Source organism: Rhipicephalus sanguineus, chromosome 9 (genome assembly GCF_013339695.2).
Source record: "Rhipicephalus sanguineus isolate Rsan-2018 chromosome 9, BIME_Rsan_1.4, whole genome shotgun sequence".
Classification (NCBI taxonomy): Eukaryota; Metazoa; Arthropoda; class Arachnida; order Ixodida; family Ixodidae; genus Rhipicephalus; species Rhipicephalus sanguineus.
This window is the reverse complement of record NC_051184.2, coordinates 18,834,441-18,859,337: the sequence shown is the minus strand read 5'-3', so window position 1 is coordinate 18,859,337 and position 24,897 is coordinate 18,834,441. Positions and strand designations below refer to the sequence as shown.

The 24,897-nt window shown below is 45.0% G+C and overlaps 1 protein-coding gene across 5 annotated transcripts in view; it reads left to right on the top strand.

Annotated features, from left to right (window-relative positions):
* Nucleotides 1–17,730, top strand: part of LOC119404686 (cAMP-dependent protein kinase catalytic subunit 1) — a 319,288-nt gene extending 301,558 nt beyond the window's left edge. For all 5 annotated transcript variants that reach the window (XM_037671304.2, XM_049418977.1, XM_037671305.2 and 2 more), the window contains 2 exons: nt 652–816; nt 13,630–17,730. In XM_037671304.2, coding sequence (XP_037527232.1) covers nt 652–816; nt 13,630–13,755 — 291 coding nt within the window. In that variant the 3' untranslated portion in view covers nt 13,756–17,730. The remainder of the gene's footprint in view (nt 1–651; nt 817–13,629) is intronic.
* Nucleotides 17,731–24,897: the final 7,167 nt, after the last annotated feature.

Below are 24,897 nucleotides of genomic sequence, written 5' to 3'. Positions count from 1 at the left end.
TGCAAAGTTAGAGGGAACATGCGAGCGCATGGTGAATAGCCTTGAACCCCAACTTGACTGATACTTTGATGGCGGTGCCAAAATAAAGTGGAAGGGGTGATGCTTTTTTTTTTTCATGAGTTGCTGTCACTCCCATAACGTACCTCTCTTAAATGACACGCGAAATACACGACACGAATAACAGCTTGATATTGTGGCGCCTGTTGTAGCGCTCACACGCAGCAGAGAGCAGTACCATTTTTTTTTCTAAATCATAGTTTGCTGTATATCTTGTTTTATGTGTTACACGCACACACATGCGAATGTAAAAGCGGTATTTTGCGCAGAGCCATAGACAGCACATTACCGTGCTCTGTTTGGCATACCCGCCTTATACTCGTGATCGGCCTGTGATACATAATCAGCTGTCATTTCCTTATCAGCAATAGCTAGACAAGCATGCCAACATTAAGCAGGACTGCAGCGCCCTTTCCACTTTGTTTTGAGAGCAGCCGCCGCGAATCGCCCCGCTTCAGGTTTGAGGCTATTTGCCACACGCTTGCGCGTTCCCTTTCATACTGCTCAGGATAGTATACATGTCATGCCTTGGCTCCTTATTGTGGATCAAAATTTCTGAATTATTGCTGAATGGCTTCTCTGTTTCTCAACTAGGTTCGCTTCCCGTCACATTTCACGTCCGACCTGAAGGACCTGCTGAGGAACCTTCTGCAGGTTGACTTGACAAAGCGCTTTGGCAACCTCAAGAATGGTGTCAACGACATCAAGAACCATCGGTGGTTTGCAACAACAGACTGGATTGCCATCTACAAGAAAGAGGTTGGTTCACCCAGAAGTTTGTGTTGTTTACTGTGCATGACTGCAGCTTAGCTGTGGTGTGGTGCCAACAGCAAGATAAATATACTTAAAATGCAGAGGCGTCCTCGTGAGGCAACCACTCGATCAATGTGGCTGAAGTTTGCTTACTTACTTATTTATTTCATAATACCCCGAAGGCCCCTGAAGAAGAACAGGCGTTTGAAGCAAATCAATGTTCGTTTGCACAATGTCAGACAAGTTTATAAAAAATAACGAAATTGAGCTAAATACACGAATAAAACAAAATACAAAATACATTGAGCAAATGAAGATTAGAGGAGAGATAGAAAATTAACTAAGAAAACATAAGTTAAGGGCACTAACACATGTAACAGTATACATGGAAAAGAAGTAAAATGGAGTCTTGAGTGGAGGTTCCACAAGTTTTCAATTGGCAAAAATAAATAAATATCAATAAGCCTGTATATATATCGCATCTAAATCATTAACAAGTGATCACAACAGGAAAAATATACACTGTACAACATATGAAGAAATGTTAAGAGTACCTGACGAATATTTAGTCAGAAACGTTGCACAAAAGTTTCTGAAATATTGTGAAAGTGGCTTGAGTGGCAACATGGGATGGCAGGTCATTCCATGCAACTATTGTTCGGAGAATGAAAAAGTTATCATAGTGAGCTGAGCAGCAAGTTATACGTTTTATCTTGAAGATATGGTCTGTGCGTGACAAGATGGCTGTTGATGTTTTGAAGATGCGGTGAAGATAAGGGTGATGTGACGATGAGATAAGTCGTTGAGCTGAGGACAAGCTTTTAAAGCTGAAATGCTAGTATAAGGTGAATAATCAGAAAAGATGAAATGGCTGCACGGTTTTGTAGAGATTTGATTTCATGGGTGATATAGATTTGGGTAGGATCCAAGACAGCTGATGTGTACTCAATTTTAGAGCGTATTAATGTGATGTAGGCTAGTCTATGGAGATTGGCTGGAGCATGCTTGAGGTTTGAAAGATGCATTTGAAAACTAAATTTAAATTCTATACTTGCGGACAACTTTTCTTGGCAATAAAGGGAAGGCTACAGAGCTGAACTACGCGTGTGCTACCGCTGAAGAATATAGTCCCACAATTACATCTGTGTTTTCTGCGTGAGAATAAAAACAGCAACATGACTTTATTTTCTACGGGGCGCTGTTTGAAAAGAACGTCAGCGCGCACCAAGGAGATATTTATATTTGTTTTACGCTATGCAGTGCCATTTCGCGTTCTTGCGCCTGTGAAAACCTCGCACCTTTTACGTGTACCTCATAGTCAAAATAGCGTGTCCGTCTTCAGGTGAGCGCTTGTCACCCTCCAGCTTTTCCGACGACTCGCCGAGGGAGCTCGTGACGAGTTTCACTAACAAATGGCTGTCTAAGCCTGTGACGGCCTCTCGAATAATCAAATGGCCGTCACAGGAGATACGGAACGTTCACAAACCAAAACTAACTTCGAAACGCACGCCGAACTGGACTACTTCGCGGAGCAGTACATGTGCAGTTGCTCCGCCCCGTAGCCTTTCCTTCATTGCCAAGAAAAGTTGTCCGCGAGTATAGTGGCTACTGTAGTACGGAGAATTTATATTTATGGCCTGGAATTTTTTATAAACTGCCAGAAATTGGTGAATGAAACTTTGAAGCATAAAGTTTACATGTTGATAACTCCGCATCAAAAACAGAGTTTGCTGTTCTGTAAATTGTATGCAATAAAGCTTATGTTATTTTGTTACATTGAGTATGAGGGTTTTATGCAAGTCCTACGCACATACAGTCGAACCCACTTATAACGATCCCACGTATAACGATCTATCGGTTATAACGACCATATTTGAGTGCACTTACTATTTTTCAATGCTAACCATTGAAACTGCATCCACATATAGCGAACATTTTTCAAAGCCTCCTACTTTTACAACGAACACTTCAGACATGGTCATGGTAAAAATATGGCGCATACGAAACGAAAAAAAGTTAAAACAGGCCTTCTAAATTGCGTGAAAGGGGCGCGCACTCGCGCGTGCCCCGCTCCAGTTTACTCGCGACTAAGATATCCCTGATTGGCGAGCACCGCACGCAGATTTCGGACGCTGCGAGCGAGGTCGCTCACTTTCCAGCCTTTTTCTTCAATGGCAGAATGGCAGTGAGGAAAAAAAGAAAAGGAGGCAGCATGAAGCCTTGCGATCAGGTTTCGCATGGTAACCTTTCCTGGCGCCGTTCTCTGCAGCTACTACTGCCTACGATGAACCAAACAATGCCTTGGAGCGCAAAAAGGCATAAATGCAAGAAGTGATAACCGCGACAACTTTACATCGCATAAAGGTTCACTGTGTCCGTAAGCTCGTCGACACCACCATGTGCCATAAAAGGTCGTCTGTCTTTTCGGTAACGGCAGAGACCGGTCGATCGGTGATAACGATTTCCACGCGATTGCGGCGATGCCTTCGCGGATAAACATCAGAAAAGAGTGAAGGCGAGGTGGCGGCTGTAGATGAACGTGCAGTTATGACTTATAGCCGACAACCTTATATCACAGTCATCTGTAGATATCTGCTCGGTTGCGCGTGTGGCGTACGCCGTACACTGTGTGCGGATTGACGGGGTGGTACGAGCGCACCATGCTGCCGTTCGTAAGTTCGCCGCCGCCGCGTAGTGCGAAACCGCTTTAAAGTACGTGTTGCTTTGTAGAAACGAAAGTAGCTCGCTGTTGTTGAGCGGCACGGGCACCAAGAAACGTCGATGCACTGACAGCGAGCGTATACTGCGTGTTTTACTAGGTGACAACTCAACTGCGCCGCGCATCGTCGTGCAGGGCCACGAGAGCATCGCGGAGACGTAGAGTGTGCGTTGCTTGCAAAATGCTTGTTTTCGCCGCGTTGAACGAACAAACTACTCGCCGCACCCGTGCACGGTCCGGAGTGAAGCAGGCACGAAGAACGTACAAACGCGCGCATATGGCATACAGCAAGCGTCCCGGCAGTGACTCCGCGAGCTGAGTAGGCAACGCGCTGCACGTGACTAGCCAGGGATGATCGGCTCCATGCAACAGTACCGCACTTCGGTGAAACGGTGTCAGTTCATTGCAAAGGCGAATAATTCACTCGTGAGCACGTAGCAGGTGTCACTTCATGGCGCGAAAAGGCTTAGCTTGTCACTGGAGGCGTTGTTAGCATAATAATAGTGCACAGAAAAAAAGAACAGCTTGGCCGCTCAGCGCACGTTTTTAAAGGCGAGTCCTTATACAACGAACTACTGATATAGCGACCACTTTTCGCGACATTTTCGAGTTCGTTATAAGGGGGTTCGACTGTATTGGTAAATTACCAGATTGTGTGTATAACACGTCACTTTTGTTTGTTTTAGATGTATACACGAGGTGCAGCTTACAGAAGTATGATATTGTGCTTCATTCCTGAGCTAGAGTTGTAAGTTTGATAGTCTTGTTTTTGGAGTGCAGCTCCAATATGCCAGTTCGTCCTCGTCGTTGTTACCAAGTGAGTGATTCGCACAGGCAAAGACGTAAGGGAGTGACTACAGAGTGCAGCAGAGATTGAATGACAGTGATAGCGAAGAGTGAGAGGGGGAAAGTGGAGGAAGGCACAGCTGAAGCACAAGGAGGGGTTTAGCGACGGATTCATGGCATGCAGGAACTCTGTCGTGCACGCTACACTTGCCTCTCTGCAGCATAGTTCCCTATTAGGTACTGTGCTGTGCGTGTCATGCATCAGCACCAGATATGGTGTTTTTGTTATCACCATGTGCCAAGTAGGTAACAAGCACGATTAGCCATAAAGGCAGTCGCACTAAACGCTACAAACTCTTCTTCTAAGCGATCGTTCTGAAAACTAATGTCGCCGATGCGACTAGTATCTTGCAAGCGATCTCGATAGGCGAGAAAACAGACATCGCCGCTTGTTTCGAGATGTCACACAGCTTTCTCCGTGATCCTGTACTCTGAACGAAGCTCCTCTATGAAGAATATAGGATAAATTCTCTATGCAAGCAATAGACCGATCTCACCAGATGATCTGCGCATGCGCGAGTTTCCGACAGCGGCACCGCCGCCATCTTAGTTGGAGTACTCTTAGCGCTGCTGGTGCGGCTGCTTGCTGCGTGCTTCAGGTATATTGGCGTTTGGCACGAATCCGCAGCATATGAGACGACCGAGCGCAGTGGAAAACTGTGTGCGGACCTCCAATGCATGTTATTTTATTTCAGGTTACACTGCATATCTTAGCGGTAAGAAAAAAAGCAGCGTCGACATTGCTTACATGTGGCCAGGGTGTCTAGGCGTGTTGATGCGCTTGTGTCGCTTCGCTGAATACATACTAATAATAAAAAAAACGAGAACTCACGTTCCTGTTGTCATGAGAGCAAAAATCTTACTTAGTGAACGTGAGCACGCGAGCGATACGAGTTACAGTATGCTGAAAATAACTTGCAAAAACTACAGCTTTTCGCGACTACGAAGACGGGAAAAAAATAAACTGACGGGACGAAAAAAAAAGCCCTTTTCGCACTTCTTTTTTGTCAAAGCAACACTTTCCATGTACACTGTGTTATCAATGGAGAACTTCAATCACGGTGATGCGTTAAACGTGAACGAATATGAAAGAATAGCCGTGAAGCAGGTTAGAAGTGCGTCCGCGGGACGGTGACTGGCCGCATGCCGTTTGCAAAAGTTTAACGTCTCGGAAATCTTTCGAGCGGCAAAATATTCCCTACTGCACAAGAGATGGATCAGTCACTAGATGTTTTGGCGTCACACACAATGTGGCGGATGAGCAGTATTCCACTCCGGCCACCGGCGGCGGATTCAGCGGATGGCTGGGCACACATATCGGCGCTAGGCCTACCGCTTCGAAACTGCAGTGTACGGTACGTTAAGAGCCACCCAAGCTCACATAAGAAGCTAAGCGTTGGTACCGCTGCTGCCGCTTTACGTTGCGTTTGTGATAATATCGCATATTGAAAGGAATGAGGAAATCCCAGCGGGGTCGTTGGCTGCGATGCTGGCACGGCCGAGTTTTCACCGTGCCCTCCATGACGTGAGCTGTACACGCACAGTATGCAGTTATAAGCTTGGTTTGTGTCACAAGTCTTGTTCAAGCATTACATTTGAAAGTCGTCATCGCTCTTGGTGAGAGGTCGGTTTAGGCATCGCTGTATACTTAATCGACCTGTGTTTTGCCCGGAAAACACGTTGTATCCAATCTGCCGCCACTCGCGACGATCGCCCAGGCAAAGGGATCGAGCACACGATGCATGAAGTTTTGCTGTCGCTGATCGGCCCATCGGCCGTGCAGGAAGCTAGTCATGGCGCAGTAGGGCACTGCTAGACTACCACGCCTTATACACACGGAGTTCACAAACATGTTGAACAACACGTCGAAAGTGCGCGGTAGTTGCCACTCTGTCCGACTTCGTTGACTGCAGGTCGCACACATTCCTGTCGGAGCTTCACGTCCTTTGAAAACGCATAAGATCCGAGTCCATTTGCTTCAGGCTTCTATTGTAGCATCGCAGCACACACCACATGAACCCAGCCATCGCGGTTCATCCAAATACGGCCGCTAAAACTCATCAATGCAGCTCGACGATGCACTAGCTGAACGCAGCTGAACGTACCGAGTACTCTATGTACGGCATGCACTGCGGCAGCGGTGGCATAGTGCAACTCGCGGTGATATCGGTCTATTGGAGCAGGCACCTTTACTGCAGATGAAAGTTACTTTAGTAAGTGCGCTGCTGCAAGAAGTTTTAATAAGCGGACCAGTTTTTTTTAGCTGCTTGCACGTAACAGTCATGCAACTACAAGCTCTGTGAAGATATGTGGATGTTACCAGGTCTTGCTCGATTTTTTGTACATGTGCACACACGATGTTGCAAAACGGAAAATGTGGGCACCATAAATGGAGATGCCGTAATTCAGGTTGTTGGCTTGCTTTTATGTGATTTCAAACCGCAGCTCATTTGGTTTTGTGCTGTGTGATGGTTTCGGCACAGTGCGTTCATCGGTGCAAGTGGTTCGGCTTTAACATGATAGCATTGGTGTTGCACCACTCCGGGCGACACCCGAAGTTTTTATGGCAAGCCGCAGCGGCAGAATGGACGTGATAGCCTATTACTACAGTGTGTTGGACCTGCACTTTCTTTTTGTTTTACGCATGATGTACAGCCACTGTGTAGATGACTTTGCCGGCACAGCATCATCATGTGGTCATCAGATCTCAGTTTTAACACGATTGATATTTTAACATTATTAAAATTAGTTTTTTGCACTGCCATATTATTCAAACATTCTTTCGGCGCTTCCCACGCAGAAAAAGAAGCCTTTGGCAATTTCTTATTTGCGTAAGAGGTCAAATTTCAATTTAATGAGGTTTCTATATAACAAAGTAACATACGGATTTTACCAACTTCTTTGTATCAAGGCTTAAGTCTAGTTTGTGTTTACATAGAGCAAGAAGTTTAAAGGAGGACCAGGAGTGCTTCATTATTTACCACATTTACACCAGCAGAACATAAAGGCAGTGATAGCACCAAGGAAATAGTCTTCTATTTACTTGTAATGTAACAATATAGTAGAGAAGTAAAACGAATGTAATGAAATGTCAACTTGCACAGAAATGGTAGTTCAGGGAACATACAGTGAAAGCTGGTTAATTTGGGTTTCACGTGATCAGAAGTAACGTCTGAATTAACCGAATGCTGAATTATAGAGGGTATCAAGAAAGCAACAAACGAATGTCTACTAAATCGATGCACTTTTGTTTTATGAATTAATACACAGATCCTGTTCTTATTTGCTACTAGAGGAGTGTAATAGCTACAACACTCGTCATCATGTGGCTTCTTTCACAATGCAACCATGGCGTAAGATACCGTATCATAATTAATCCGAAACATGCTCTTAACACCAGTGAATGCATCTAGAAAAATTACAAGGGGGGACACACATTTTGGCACGGTGGCCATTTTTTTTATAAACATAGAGGTCTAATTTTTAATCATATAAAATTTATATCATGCTTCAAAATAAAATTTAAAAAAAGAAACAAGCATAGGTTCACACCTTGCTTAATTGCATTAAGCTATTGAGTGTTCTAGAAAAGTGATCGAACAGCAGTTGCAATTCCAATACAGCTTTATACAGCAAAGGGTATAGAGCACATGTACAGTAAAACCTCTGTGATACGAATCTCGCGGGGGGACCGAAAATATTCGTGTCATCCGAAATTCGTATCACCAGAAAACATGGAAAATTAGTATAGGACAAAAGAAAGTTAGCATACGTTTTGATGTGTTTCTCAGGGTCGCAGCGACGTCATGAACAGCTGTAAATGATTGCCAGTAAAGTTTTTAGACATCACGATAATACTTGTACTCGTAAACATACGGTGCGTGCGTGCGTGTATAATTAATGAACCAGATGTGTTGTGACCTGTGACCGCTAGTAGCCCCTTCCTAATCTTACTACGCTTTTCTGCATGACGGCAGAGCACGCGTCAACGTATCGAAAAAATAAAAAAAGCAAACGCGACGTCAACGCCATCTGTGATCTAAACGCGAAGGCGCATAAAGGCCCCTAAGTTCACGCGCACAATCTCGGAGGCAAAGTTGCACCGTTGACGGTCGCGAACCGCGCATGCCCGCACCCGCACGTGACTGCCGTGTCTTGCGCGACAGCGCGGGCGGCACCTGTTCACACCTGTGCGCTAGCGTACGTTCGTATCAAGCGTCGCGAGGTGAAAATCAGTTCGCAGCAACCGTACTCCAATACATTGCAAGCTAATGGACCTTGGCCGGGACCACAGAAAAATTCGTATGACCCCGAAATTCGTACGATTCGCGATCGTATGACCGAGGTTTTACTGTAGACATGTACTACAAAATAAACAGACATTAAAAATGTTAAAAGAGCTGTACTGTAGAGCTGTAGGGAAGCTGAAGCACTTTTAAAAAAAATGACATTGGAGCTTGTAAGGACAGTTTGATCCCTGCTGAATTCGAAAAGCGATGTGAGAGTTCTGAAAAGTGAATGCTAATAGCACTGTCTGGCAAAAGAACCGAGGTTGCGGCCGCAGGGCTGCTTGAGGTGCTGAGCAAACGCGGTGATGTCATCCCCGGTATGCCGCGTTATCTGCAACACCAGCACTGCTGAAGCGTGGCCTCCTCAATTAGCTCTGGCAGTGGCACGTTACGAGTTGGTCACGGAGGCCACGGTTGAAGGTACGAGAGATGCTTGTTCTCGAGCGATTGGCTGTTTGTCGTTATTCCAGATATCATAATCCAGCTGCTGAACTTTCAGCTTCGCTATACTTTCTTGAGCCTTCGTCACATAAACAGCGCTCTCGCAGTTCGGATCAGTGAGCAGCGGGAACCTTCTGTCGGAGTGCAGCATGGCTCCGCCAAAGGAACTAAAGATGAAGTAGGTTTCCACACCCACAGTTTCGGCGCGCTAGCATGGTGGAAAAAGACACATTTTTGGTTTGCATATTCTAAAGCTCCTGCTGCAGCAACCGCAGAAAAAATTACGACATCATCGACAATAATATCGGTCCTTGCTAACCACGAAGTTTCATTGAATTCTAAAACCTCTTCAGCTTTCCTTTAGTTGTCAAGCGATTGAAACATGATGTTAAAGAAAATAAATCTCAAGGGAGGGGGGGACACTTGCAAGGGCTGTTCCCCTTGCAAAGGGAGGGGGTCAGAGCTCACTGACCCCCCATGATTTACACCAAAGCATAGCATATCCCCCCCCCCTCAATCCATAACCTCCACCACCATTAACAGGTGCTCATAACCGTTTTGTTCGAAAACTGGCTGGCGAATCGCTCTTATCGTCTCCAGCTTCCACCATGTTTGAATTTTGTGACATTGGGCACGCAATGCACAAAGTGGAAACAAAACTGCTAAGCGCTTCTCCCGCTGCATACGAAATTGTGGTCACTGGGTACGCAATCATCGGTAGCATCCGTGCAGTTCTGAAGGCGCGCTCCCCCTTCGCACACAGCGTCAGCGTCGAGCACCACTACATAAAGGGACACTGTATGCAAATATTAAGTCGACATTGATTGTTGAAATAGCGGTCCAGAAACCTCGTTGTGCTACTTTTGTGCCAAGGAAGTGCTTATTTTGAAATAAAATTACGTTTTAGTGGTCCGCATCACGTTAGCGCACTTCAAATCACCCGCCTGAAATCCGACTTTCATACGTCACTGCTGCCGTGCCCAACGTTGCCCGCCTTTACTGCGTGGCCGCCGACACTAGTAGCAGCAGAGCGAAAGTAGCGGGACCCACAGCAGCAACAACGGTCATCGAAACCATCGAAGCTTGCCGCAATTGCCGCAATGGATGTGGACGGAGAACTTGACGACGAGACATTGGCTCATGACGATGGGCTCCAATTCAGCGACTTGAGCCCCGATAAACGCGGTATGCTGCTGAGGGCTTGTAGTGCCGGCGTCATTGCATGCGGCATTTTGTCTTTCTGTCAGAGCGACTTTCATGAGCGCGCAAAACACACGTGGCAGTACACGATCCCGAAACTACCACTGAGACGCAACCGCGTGAGCGAAGCAAGGCGCCGGGCGAAGCGCAGTTCGGCGAAAACGGAACCTTTGAACCACACGCACCGTGACCCATGGAAACGCCACAGAGGTTCTTTTTTCTATGAATCAAACGGAAACGAACAAACGGCATTTTATTACGTCTTTTGATGCACAGAAGGTTCTTTTTTTATTGCTGCTAGTTTGATTACTAGTGATTTATTGTAGGCAGGCTGTCATACGTTATTGGGATCACTTCGAAAATGTCCTACTCGTGGCGCTCATAATGTGATACATTTAGCTTAATTTCTCGGTAAGTATGGCACTGCTGTTGATAATATTGCCGTTTTAGAAGTTGTCATACATTGAGCTTTCACTCTGACATAAATTGTTATTTGCCTTTAGTGTCCCTTTAACGCTACAGTGGATTGCATCCATTTTAGACGAAACCATGGTCACTAGTGACACTATCATAGCGTCCATGCTGTTCTGAAGGCACACACGGCCTGCGCACGCTGAGTTGAGGGGAGCCTGCTGCAGCGGCTGGCTTGATGATACGCAGTCATAGATGGCAACTACACAGTTTCGAAGGCACACGGAAAAATTGAAACTATCATTTGCCACAACTGCTGTGGATGAAACTGAGGTCGCTATCAATGCCATGATCAATAGCGTACAGACAGTTCATGTGAGCCGAGTCAAGAGAAAACTAGACTGCTGCAGCTGATGCGAACAAACCCCTGGTCGCAAACAATGTGATCATGGATAACAACCATGCCTTTCTGAAGACCTGCGACCGCCAGTGCAGTGATAAATGCGTTCCCGCTCTCTTGTCATTACTGTATCGTTCGCGCTAATGCCGATGTCAATTCGGACTGCGCTTCATTTCGTTTCGGTTTGACTGCATGCTGTTTTTGTTATTTTTGTGTCGTATATTTACAGCACTTGGGGCTCAGCGCGCTCCAGGGATTTACGAATTAACCGGGGTGTGGCCAAATATATCTGAATTAACCGAGTTTGCTGCCATATAATGCATATGCTTGCCGGGACCAGAGAACAAGTTCGAGTTATCCAATTTTTGGAATTAATGAGGGTCCCAATAATAAGCTGTGTATTATACCAGGTGTTTTAGGAAATGTGTCCAAAATTCTCAAAAATCAGGGAAAATTGATATTCATTCGGTGCCTTCACAATTAGTACTTCTCTTGTAGCCGCAGGCATCTTAAGATGGCGAAAGATATCATTTGCAGCAGTAATTAACAAAGGTAACTTCATTAGCTTTTTAATTAGTGGAGTTAAGCAGTTATGTCAAATGGGAAAATTGAAGTCCTTTATGCGAAGAATCCATTGCAGCTTTGAAATTTTGAAAATGCCGCCTCTAGTAATATTTTCGAAGAAACGAAATTCAACCTAAGCCAGCGGCAAAACCGAAACCGAAACGCGGAGGAATGCGACTGCTATATTCTTCTGAGACGCTCAGAATGAGTGAGCGTCGTTATATCAACCATCAACCGACTTCGTTGTGTGGGTGTGTGGGCTGCATTTTCAATTATAGGACACATGGTGCACATATATTAACCAACGCGGAAGAACTACACCTCTGTAACCGTCTTGAACAGTGACGTCATTCTTGTCGTCTGCTTGTTGCACTCATTGGTGCTTTGGTTTCGGTTTCTCCGTTGAATTAGGTTGAATTTCGTTATGCCACAATAAGTACTAGAGGCCGCTTTTTCGAAATCCCAAAGCTGCAACGGGTTCTTTGCATGAAGTACTTCAATTCTCCTATTTGACATAACAGCCTAACTACACTAATTAAAATATAGTTAATTTAACTTTCTTAATTACTGTCCCAAATGTCTTTAACAAGCTTAAGATGTCTGCCGCTACAGAAAAAGCAATTGTGATGGCATTGGACGAATATCGCATTTTCCTGATTTTTGAGATTTTTGTACACATTTCTTGAAACATCCGGTACATGCGTATCGTTATGCTGGCCCAGTCCTCTGATGTGCATGAAACCCTTAAGAAATACGAGCACGTAAACACAGGGGCACAAGATGCACTTGTCCCTGTCTTCTTGTGTCCCTGTGTAGTTACACACTCGTATTTCGTATCATGAATCATCGACTCACCCAATCAGCCATTCTGATAAGACCTTTTGTCATGGGCCTTAGTTTTTGTTTTACAATTATGTTCCATATAGCATCTGAATTCGAGCCAGTTGATAGGTGTCCATAGTTTCCGTGTTTCTGCTTATGTGCTTATTGTGCTGTGTTTAACCACGTTCCAGAAACAGTAATTGTTCATCTCATCTCATCGTCATCGAGACGAGTGCGGGTTTTTGGGTCATTTGGCCTCTGAATTGATTAGATGACTTTCAGTGATAAACTTCTGCATTGTTGTGAAATTTATCGGGAAGGGCATACAACAGAGTGTGAAAGCCAGCCTTGATAGATTTTATTTAGATTAATACATTTATATGATTTGCTGCATAAAAATATTTTGCAAAATGGACCATCTGTATTCAATCCTTACTGTACACTGAGCTTTTAAGTGATCTGAAATGACATTTGGATTGGATCATCGGTTGCACCATTGGTTGTTTACATGATATTGTTTTCTAGGTGTATTGCCACATACTGTTTTGGTAGTTAGGCTTCAACATATTTATGTGTCATCAACATTATGGGAAAGAAAAACTTGCATCATGTGCTTGCAGCCACACTAAATGAACAAGTCCAAAGAAATGTTGATGTTCCTACCATTACTAACAAAAGCTCACAAGATCTGTTTACGTAAATATATTGGAACTATCCATGTCTGTATATGTACAGTTGCCAGATTTACTGAAGTAATTGTAGATTAAAACATGCATTGTTTCTTTTTCATTACAACACTATTGAAAGAGTTGAAGTTTGGGCAAGTTGGTATATAAAACTAGTTGGAAGTCAGCGCTCTTTGCCTCTGTTTGTTCTATCCCTTTTCCTGTTTTTTTATGTGCTGTTAACATTTTGTAATGGGACACTATTGATTTTATAACTGCTTTCTGTGATAGCATTTGCTTAGATTTGCTTAGATGTTTCGTCCTGTCACTGATGCTGTATGGGTGACCAGAGCTTAGTCAGGCTACGAAAACACAGCTTTTTTTCTCTGGCCCCCCTCTTTTCGCAGTGACAATGCACAGTATTGTCTGCAGCAAAAATTAAATCTGATTGATTGATTGCAGGTCGAGGCCCCGTTTGTGCCGAAATGCAAGGGACCCGGTGACACGAGCAACTTCGACGAGTATGAAGAGGAAGCCCTGCGCATATCGTCGACGGAAAAGTGTGCCAGGGAGTTTGCCGAGTTCTAGGCCGAGTGGCGCACGGGAGAGAAAGGACCGGGGAGCCGACGACTAGGGGAGGCGCTCCTTCACGTTATTTTGTCCCTGGCAGTGAGAAGCACCTGCGCTGCCTCCCGCGGGCGAGGGGAGGAGAGAGCAGACAGGCACAAAGGCTATGATGATGTCCACAGCGCCTACTTGCGCAGGTTTTTCTCTCTGATAAACTGGCGCTGGGCCAATCTTCGGCAGCCACGACCCGTGTGTGTTCCCTGGATGTCAGCGCTGCTTGCTTCATTCCCCCTCACAACCCCACAGTCTCCTCTGCCCCGTTGGCTCTCCAGGCATGCGTGTCAGTTTGTGTCCTCTTGGGTACACCCTCTTTTTCGGTTTCTCATCATTATCTCTCGCTGTCTTGCCCCGCATGCGGCTCCTGGCATAAAGGGCTAGCAACATTGTCTAGCTGATGCGGGAGGCACAACCATTGCGGGGCGTTGGAAACCCACTCTGGGCAATTGCTGGGAGACCATTTCTCATCGTGGAACAAAGCGACGTTATTGTGCAGAGCTAGCAGAGGTCTCCACGTGCAAAAGCTGCCCGCTTTAGCTCTCCTGCTTCCAGCAGAGAGCTAGTCGGGGCTGTGCAGGCTGCCTATTGGCTCGGGGTTCCTGCCACTCCCTCTATGAGTGGCCGCTGAGAAACTTTGTTTCTGCTGTGGAACAGGGTTCTCCGAGGCTTCCTGACCATGCACACGTTGGAAGAAAATGGTTCCCAGCATTTCTCACGCCACCGACCCCAGCCGTTTACGCTGTGCTGCCTTTGGCACTCTCTCCACTTGTATAGCGAGAACCCACTACCATTGCTGCGTTTCTTTCTCTCCTAGGCATTACCATAGCGGCGAATAAAGCGTATTTTGGCAGATATGAAAAAGTACAGGAGCGTGCCCATCCTCCGGGGCCCGGCACTTGCATGTTAACAGCGACTATACTGTTTCTAGGCAGCCACTGAGCTTCTGAGAGGCAAATGAGAAATTAAAAAAAGTGATACAAAAGAGGTTTCGGCATGTCTGTATGTGTGCGTGCAAGCGTCTGTAGTCTCTTGTGGCGGCATTTTATTTCTATCTTGTTGTTTTGTCTCTGTGCACAAAGTGAGTTTGGCAATGCCACACATACTCTAAAACTCCGGCTGCGACGCCTGCAGCTTTGGAGAGGCTTCATCATAGGCTAGCGCATATCCGGCAGGAGCAATCATGTCATCGCGTCCTTTGTCAGCCTACACACTGGTAGAGCTTGGAACGGTGGCTTCAGATGCGAAATTGTGTTCTCTCCCGACCACACCGTTGCTTTCCTGGTTTGTTGCACTGGTGCACATGCTCTTTTGGCACATGTCTTGTTTTGCTGTTCCAATGCTTTTTCATTGGGTGCATAGAACCCATTGGTGACCACCACACCTGTTTTCCTTGGTACACTGCCAAGTCACAGGCCCCTGCACTGCAGTACAAGAGCATATTACGAGGTTAGACAATTTTTTCGTTTGCTCTTGGCAGGTCCTCTAGCATCCTTGAAAGAGAGCTTTTTTTTTTCTGCTGGGCTTTCTTATTGGATATAATGCCTGCCAAATTGTAGCACGTGTGGAGTGTTGGTGAGATGCTTGCGCAAGCGTGTGCCAGCCAACCTGCCGAGAAGTTGAAGTAACAAAAAGTTTGGCTGGGCCGGATGTCATGAACGCAGTGCAGATTATGACTGGTTGCTGTAATGTCTGTCTCAGAATGAACAAGTTTCGAGGATTGGAGCCGAATATATGTGGGTGTGCCATTCATTGTCCCGGTGTTTTATTTTGTCCCCATAGCCAGCACACACATTTGCAACGGCATCACTGGCAACCCCACCTACCAGCTTCGGTGTAGCGCTGCCTGTTCTTCCATGTTGGTTGGTTCATTTATGCCTCAGTCCCTGCTACTGCGAAGCCAGTGCTTGGCCAGGGCTGCTTTGGATCTTTTCCGCGTAGCTCGGAAGCTTGTCTCGGTTTTTACCACCCCGTTGATGGCCACGCCTGTAAATACAGGGATGTATCTGTTTGGTATATGCAATACTAACTACACAGGCTTTCCTCTGGACCTAAACACAATTCTCCCAGTGTTCCTTCCTCAGCGTGTTCTTGGGTTGTTTCATGCAAGGTAGGACTGACTAGCTTTTTTGGTCTCACGGGGTTGTGCTGTTTCTCTTTTGAAGCCCCCATATTAATCAGCACGCCAAATGCACATGCCCAGGCCTTTTTGTGTGTGAGGCCAGTTTAAAGAATGATGGCGCCGTTAGATATGTGTTTGTTTACCGAAACGCCAGAAGTATGTATAAGGAAGTGGTAAACCTTTATTGTGTAAGAATACCGTGGGCCGTGCTTGCTGGGCTTTTCTTTTTCATACCCTTTTGTAGGTCTTTGAACGTCTCTTGTGGCTGTTGCGTGTCATGCCTGTCCCTCTGCATACTCACTTGGAGAGAAGGGGAAAAATGCAAGGTGTTAATCCTTTTGTCTGCAGGTCATCTGTTTTTCGTGTAACCCGATTGAAGACCTCTTCAATTTTACGTCATCTGTGGTTTACAGATTTGCAATTACGGTTTTCTCCTCCGTTTCAGTTCCTTGTTCCCAGCAGTTGTTCACCAAATTATAATTCTTCGTTGATTAGACTTCTTGTTGCACTGGTATTGCTCTTATGTTGCTCAAGAACCATATCTGCAATACTTCACTGCAGCTCGTTTACGATATTTTCCTACGTGCTTGGTTCTACATGTTATGTAGATGAGTTCTACTAGACTTCACACTTGCACATATCTTTTCATGGCGTCATAGAGCTAACACTAAGTCGGTTAAGACGCAGGCAGAGAATTATTCTTGCATTATAATATTTTTTTAAAGTCCAGGTGGGAACGTTTCTCCTGAAACATTATCAGTTTTTAGTGCTGCACATGTTGCCATTGCCAAGTACGTTTTTACTTTTCCTTGACAAAATGAATTACAAGACTCTTGGCTAACATTCTTTTTCCTCTTCTTTTGAGGATGATGTAGGAAACCAGTATTTTGATGATGTAGGAAACCAGACATTGATCACAAGCTCCATGGTGTTTCGCACTGGATTGTACTGTTGTTTCCAAAAGTTAACGGAGTGCAGGCATGGCAAAAGAGCAGATTTTTTTACATAGTATGGAGTTGCCTAAAAGTGCATTTTGTGTTGGTAGCAAATGTTAATGTGGGCTGCAACTCGTAGTCTTAGGATGCATGCCGTGCGAAAAGTCAAGTCTCGCACCCTGTAAACTTTTGATGCCAACAGTGCATTGCTGGACTTCCGGGCGTTTGTTTGAATGTTGGTGTATCAAACAGGGAAGATGCAATTCAGGAGCCTGGAGTATTTGAATGGTTACTAACCTCCTGCTTTTAGTTGTTTTGAAGTATTTTAATTGGGAACTGCATCACTGTGCTGAGCCAATTCAACAGACAGAGAGGGTGAAACTATGTGCTTGAGTTCTGTTTGTTTTCTCGTGACGTTGCTTCATCTTAGGTCATCTCGTCTCATAAATGTGTTGTCCTTGCTTTTCCTGTCATCCCCCTCTGGTTCCAATGTGATTGTGTCCCACACTTGCAAGAATTTAGCAAAAGTTTTGTTTTTGATGTTTGCCTCAAGGTGTCTTTTTATCTAGTCCAGCTCACAGATTGATATATATATTATACAAACATACACACACATACACACACATGAAAATACTGAGGATATCGCAGAGAGAGCAGTTCAAAGATTACTAAGAAGCCTAAATGTCTTTTCTTTTTTTTTCCCCCCTCGATTTTTGGTTGTTTCTTTCTTTACCACCCCCATACCTGTGTCATGACCTCTGCTCTCCCGGATCCTAGTTCTGCGAACCCCCATGCTGTCATTCGTTGCTTGCAAATTTTTAGCCTTGTATATTTGTTAACTTGTGGTTGGAGCTGTTCTTGTATTAAAAGTTGTTATACTAAATACATACACTTGTGCTCTCTTGTGAAATAAAGACACAGGCTCCGGGCACTGTGCACATTATAACTGTGTAGCAGACGTTTTCATATATAGTCATACCTCACTGTATCATAATGCATGTTTTAATTTTGCCATACTCTGATGTGTCAGGCTTAAACCTATGCACAAATCACAGCATCAGGCTTATGGACACAAGTTTAAGAACTGGCTCACTTCGCTCATGTTGGACTTGAAGCTGGGAACAACGATGAAGTGTGAGCTGTGCGCCATATAGTCAAGTCACCTTTTCTTGTTTTATATGCCCTGCATTATTTGTTACGAAGCCCCCATCAGAAGGGGCGAAGGTTCATCACAGCTCCCCCCCCCTCCTTCCTACTAAGTCAATGTACGAGGCAGATTTTGCACCCAAAAGGTGACTAGGGGGGTCAATGTATGGGGAAAATTTTAGGTGACTAGGGGGGGGGCGGCTTCCCCGCCCCCCTGAGCACGCCTATGGTCACGCCGAATAGGACTTGCAACACAGGAGTGCGGGGCCTCACAAGCTGGAACATTGCACATGGCTTCCACTAGCCCTCATTTCCACAACTAAACACTGTTCTCTCAATTGGGGATGATCCCAAATGAGATATCATTTAGTTGTGCAAATAAGGGCACCTTAAAGCCGTGCGCAATGTTTGGGGTTGGGGCCATGCACTCCCGTGTTGCAAGTCATATTGAGCACGACTGTACATTTTTTACATTTTGACTTCCTGTGTAAAGCCGTGCAAGGTTCATAGTGTGCAGGCCATGGTGATCTGTTACGTTTAGTAAGGTAAAATCATGGACAGTGAAGAGGAAGTTCTGCAGTATCCATTCATATACCATTCGACGGGGAGGGGGGGAGTTAATAAGGCATGCCCCTTAAGATTTCTGTATGCTATTGCATGTCTCAAGCTATGAGCTCAAACCAAAACTATGCCAACAGCATGCAAAGTAGTGAAAGTGGAATTGCCCTATTCACGTTTCTTTTACTCCTGTTGAGTTTGGCATTGAGTCTGTCTTCGTTTATTCGTTCAAAGTAGACTAAAGCAACTCTTTGCCTCATTCATTTTCCATTCTTTTCATCATTAATATTTGGCACAGACACCACTTTACTGCCATTGTCACATAAATTGACCACTAAGAATAATAGAAGGATAATTGGACATTTAAATGGATCACTACAAAATATATACCCTGTGCACAGCTTTGCACTAGTCTGTCACTGTCACTTTGGAGTCCAGATAGCAGTGAAGATGGCTGTGCATTTACTATCCTGCATTGATGCCCATTCACACCAGCAAATGTCGCTACGTAATTTTAAAGGAAAGGCCTTTTTTCACTTGATATGCAGCCTTTATTCATGCAGTCACCACAGCTATACTATATGTCTGCTACACTCACAGAATAGATCGAGTAAAGAGGGCGTCTTTTTGACCCACAACAATAATCGTCACCTGGCGTGCTTGCCTTTCCTTTCTTGAAAACTCGGCGCTGGCCACTTTCCTGCCAAGAATGCTATGTCACGCCGATAGCGCACATGCCGTTAGTGAAGTGTTGGCCGCGCGGCGATAATTCAAGGAAAGGAAGGCAAAATAAATGTACAGTGTACACTTAAGGATTCTGGCAAATGAGTTGCATACCATAAGAAGCTTTCACGCTACACAAGCACATTCTTGGGACCACGTGTGCAAATGTGCAGTATTATGTGTGACCGCGAAGTGTCCATGAAAGCCAGGAAGTCTCCTTTTAAGTGCGGAGCACTTCGGGTGCCCGGCTTCTCGTCCATCCATGCATCTCATGTGGCATGATCACGCTCACAGTAAAGCGCTCAATACAGACCATAACAAGGCTAGCAATGCTCAAAACCGGGTTAAAACGAACGAACAACGCCTAAAATATAATTAACAGAACTAACCAAAAAGTAATCTCAATAATTGACTTAAAATGGTTTGAAAACATGCGTCTGGCTCCCGCGCAGCGCTGGAGCTTGGTCGCTACATTTAAAGGGGGAAACAACCTGAAGGAACTCGCTACAGACGACACGTATCTCAATTGCCGTAACAAGCAGGAAGTCGATAAAGTGCATCAAAAAGTAGTGCGCATGTTGCACACCGAGTTTGCGAATCTCCCTAACAATGCTCCTGCCGTGGAAGCCTTATATCATAGCCTCCTATATACTTTCTATATAGGAGGCTATGCTTACATGCTTACCTCAAACATTAACGTCATCGTCAGTGAGGTAAATGGAGCAGTGGGAACCAGCGGCGTAGCCAGAAATTTTTTCCTGGGGGGGGGGGGGGGGTTAAACCATACCTTATGTATGTTCGTGCGTGTGATTGTATGTGTGCGTGTATATATACGCAAGCAAAAATGAAAAATTTGGGGGGGGGGAGGGTTAAACCCCCCAACCCCCCCCTTGGCTACACTCCTCCCTGGTGGGAACTCTACGAACGGGAATTGCTGCGTGACCAGGCACTTATATAGTTCCCCGAATGTTTACAGCAGTAGAGTATTTTGAGTGTGTGTGTGTGTGTGTGTGTGTGTGTGTGTGTGTGTGTGGGTGTGTGTTGTGTGTGTGTTGGGTGTGTGTTGTGTGTGTGTGTGTGTGTGTGTGTGTGTGTGTGTGTGTGTGTGTGTGTGTGTGTGTGTGTGTGTGTGTGTGTGTGTGTGTGTGTGTGTGTGTGTGTGTGTGTGTGTGTGTGTGTGTGTGTGTGTGTGTGTGTGTGTGTGTGTGTGTGTGTGTGTGTGTGTGTGTGTGTGTGTGTGTGTGTGTGTGTGTGTGTGTGTGTGTGTGTGTGTGTGTGTGTGTGTGTGTGTGTGTGTGTGTGTGTGTGTGTGTGGTGTGTGTGTGTGTGTGTGTGTGTGTGTGTGTGTGGATGCGTGCCCCGTCAAGATGAGCAAAAATGAACAAACTACCATTGGCAGTTGTTATTCAACACCCCTGGTGTCCGAAAACTGGACTTTTAGTACTTTCACTTGTGTTCTTGACATTCATCTGCATCGAGCTGCAAGTTTTCTTTTTAATAAATTAAAATGAAATATGCCGTCATAGCTCGTTCTAAAGGGCGCCCGGTATATATAAATGGCGAATGCAGAAGTCTCGATTTGCTTACTTTGGGAACTTGTGATATGTTTTTTTTATTATCAGTATGGCATTTGGTAGATATGAAAGCAAAGCATGTATCATTTACTTGAAATCTAGAATGTACATATAAAGTCAGGTGCACATATAAAAAAAGATGGCTGATCCCTCTGTCGTATGTAAGTGAAACATGTCGTCCCAGAAGTAGTTGATTGTTTATAGTGCATTGGTATGTGAGAGCCTGTACAACACATGAGCGCCTCCAGTAGTGCGCTCATGTGTTGCTTTCTCTCTTCTGATGGCCTAAAGATAATTAGGTTCATTCTATGAGCAACATATGACACAAAAGAAAGCCATTGACATCTAAAGAAAACTGTCATACGTGCTTCCGATGGTCGAACAACTCAAACTGCAGTTGTTCATCTCGTGCCAGAACACTTGTCAGCCGGCTGTGAAAAGAAGTGTGTCCAAGTCCTTTGCTTCATTAAAGAACCGCTTTTACAATACTGTATTGTTGTGCGTCCGCAGATAGAATGTCCAACGCAAGTCGAGCGTTTACACGATATTTTGCGGCTTCGCGCATAACAGCAGGGAAAAAATACATGCGTGCTGTAATGAAGGCGCTCACTGGGAAATTGCCGGCAGAGTTTTCGTTGCATATTACGACATTTGTTGGCACTTAACGGCCTTTAACTTTCACAGTGATGCATTCCTTCTCTCGTTTGTCCTCTGAGCGTAGTTTGGCGCGCAAGCGGGGCTCATCCGCAGTAGAAGTGGCACTCATGTAATGTGAGTGCCCGCAGCATTGAGCGGCCGCTGCTGCGGGCTTCTCAGGCGGCTCATCGCAAGACAAAGCTTGCTGAACCATGACACCTGGCTGCGCATTTGTTGGTGTGGAGCTACTGATTTGTGATTATGTCACGTACAAGTATTTTTAGGAACTTATATCCGAGTTTTAGCACATAACGGACTACGCGGCCGCTAGGCTGGTATGGTCACATTCGACGCACTATAACTTGTTAGCAACCAAAATAATGCAACGTTTTTTTCTGCAGAATTGTAGATGACGTCCTTGACTTCAATCAGAGGGATTTTTAAAAAAATTAAAAATGGCCTTTTTGAGAAAATCATTTTCAAAGTTCGTCGTTTTTGGTAAATCACTTACGTTTCAGCCCACTTATCAAGTGAAACAGAACGCGATAAAACCATGCAAATTATTTTAAAAGAGAGCGAAAGTATCAAAGTTAATATGTACCGAGTTTTATTATCTTCACTTTAACTTGCATGCAGCAATAAATTCCCGAAATAAAGGTATTTTGTGCGATTTGCCAAGTTTGTGATTTTTTTCTTCAAAAGTGCTTCGACAAGCAAAAGAAATAAAAGACTCATAAGATTGTATTTCACTTGTTCTTTAAGGGTAATAAATATTGTGACCAAGAAGTGCACCGTTTTTTCCCTAGGTGCGCTCAAAATTCAGAAATCGCGAAATTGGCGGAAAAGTGTCTTTTGCGACCAAAATTTGTATATTTTTTTTCAGGCGAACAAATTTTTTTTTTCGGAAAACTAACTGCGAAACCATTGTTCTGGCTGTAATGCCTAGACCTACAGTAAATTGCATCAAAATCGGGAATGGTGACCGGGACCTCGTGTTCGATCTTATCTGGACACACCCTATATAGTATACATATATATATATATATATATATATATATATATATATATATATATATATATATATATATATATATATATATATATATATATATATCTGCTAATATATATTAGCAGATCCGATGGCGTGCGCCGGGTTCCCCTTCAGGGCGGGGGGCGAAATCGGGCGAAGGTAGTGTGCCTCGATGTGTGCGACAAAACGCGCAACAAAACGCGCATCAAGGCACCCTAGGCGAAGGTTCATCGCAGCGCCTCCCCCCCCCCTCCCTATTAAGTCAGTCTATGGGGCAGACTTTGCGCCCCCCCCCCCATTCTTGGGCGACTGGGGGGGCTGCCCCCCCCCCCCCCCCTGCGCACGCTTATGGGCACATCTCCGTACCGACGACTAATGCCCATGATCATGATTTAGCCCTTGCGGTAGCTGAACACGTGGACACCGCATATGGTGAATCCCGCGCAAAGATGGCATGAACAAGCACACACACTCATACTCGATATGCACTCCTTCAAAGCGTCGTGAAACGCGAAGACAAACGCTACGCGCGTCGTGTCTTCCTTCTAGCCTGGCCGGTAACTTTCACAGGGCGAGCGGGGAACGCGGTGCGACAGCCAGGCGAGCGTCGGAGAGCTATTTTTCGATATGGGTGGATGCTATGAGCGTGGCTTGGGCGAAAGCCGCCATCTCAAGGTGTGTTAAACCGTTGAAGAAATTACGCTTCCATTGGAAATGCGCCGAATGGGATCGTAGCAACGACACGTTTTTTTTTGTTTTGTTTTTCCCAGCCTGGTGGTACAACACATGTCACCGCCCCGTTACAAAGGGGACGCTCATGGCATCCATCCATCCATCCATCCATCCATCCATCCAAGATTCCAAGAGCACTGAGAGAGGAAAGTGTGAAATATAAAAGGTCATCTAGCCTCCGTTCGGTGTTTGGCGGTAGTTCAGTGGGCTACCGTCCCGCTAACCATCATCGCGGACCGAGAGGTCATGGGTGCGACTCCTGTCAACGGAGCTTTTTCTTATAGTTTTTTTTCTTTGCCATATGATGGCGTTCGTTTTGCTGACGTATTTTCGTGACGGAAATACATCACGAAAGTCTTGGTGGACCCCGGCATAAAACACTTTCGTGTTAAAAATACATACATTTATTTGACGTTGCGATCGGGGACCAGTCTTTTTGAAGAATACAGTTGACAGCTACAGTCGAATTTTTACATGTTCGCTCAGAGAGAGGTGCGAGGAAGGAGTTCTGTTACAATATAACAAAACAATGGCCACTGCACCCACAGAAAATAGCATAAAACGTGTTCACTCGCACCAAGAGCTGGGACAAGGGCTTATGCCGTAGCAAGAAAAACGACAAACAACAGCAGCAGCACAAATACGGTAATACTATGCACTAAAAGCAGGAGGGGTGGGAGGGAGTGCTTGTACAGTTTCAAGAAAAACAACAGCTGAAAAAAAAAAAAGGCAGAGTCGCGGGCGTTTGAAAGTGAACACTCCCCGGCATTAAATCTATATGTAACACAATAAAGCATATGTCAGTCTGCAAGCAAAGATGTGGTATTCTAGAGATTCTTAGTGCGTACTATTACTGTCGTTTCGCTGTTGTTTTGTCGTTTTTCGTGCTACTGCACAAGCCCTTTGCCCCACCTCTTGCTTCACGTGAGCATGTTTTTTTTTCTGTGTGTGCGCAGTGGCCATTTTCTTGTTATTGTAATACAACTCTTTCTTCGTGCCTCTCTCAGTGCGAACTCGTGTAAATTCAACGAATGTACCTGTTAACTCCACTCTTGAAAAAGACCTGTCGCCGGTCAGAACGTCGATTTTTTTTTACGTGCACCTACACTTCATATTATTTAACACGCACGCACGCACACACGCACACACACACACACACACACACACATACACACACACACATACACACATTTTTTAGACAATACAGATTTTTAAAATAAAAATGCTGACAGTGAGCCCAGGCCGTCGTCCTCGCAAACGAACTCTACGCCGAGGCGAAAAAAATGAACAACAGAGAGCTGAGCTAGTTGGTAAGTATTCAATTCAGTGTTGCGGAGTTGCCACTCCGGAATTGGAATGACTCCGGAATCATTCCACATTTTCGCGACCCCGGAATGGAATGGGAGTGGAATGGGGACAACGCTTGGATGGATGGAATGGGAATGGAATTAAGCGCCTTTTGCATGGAATGGGAATGGAATTGTGTCTTTCCGAAACTACAGCACGTTTTCGTCTACGTGCTATTTTTTAAACTTCAAACAATAGTAAGTCAGGAGCTCGATTTACAATAAATCAGTATTTTTAAAATGACTTGGCTGATTACAAACACGGTACAATAATAAGCAACGCGCCTACTACAAACAGAGGCAGAGG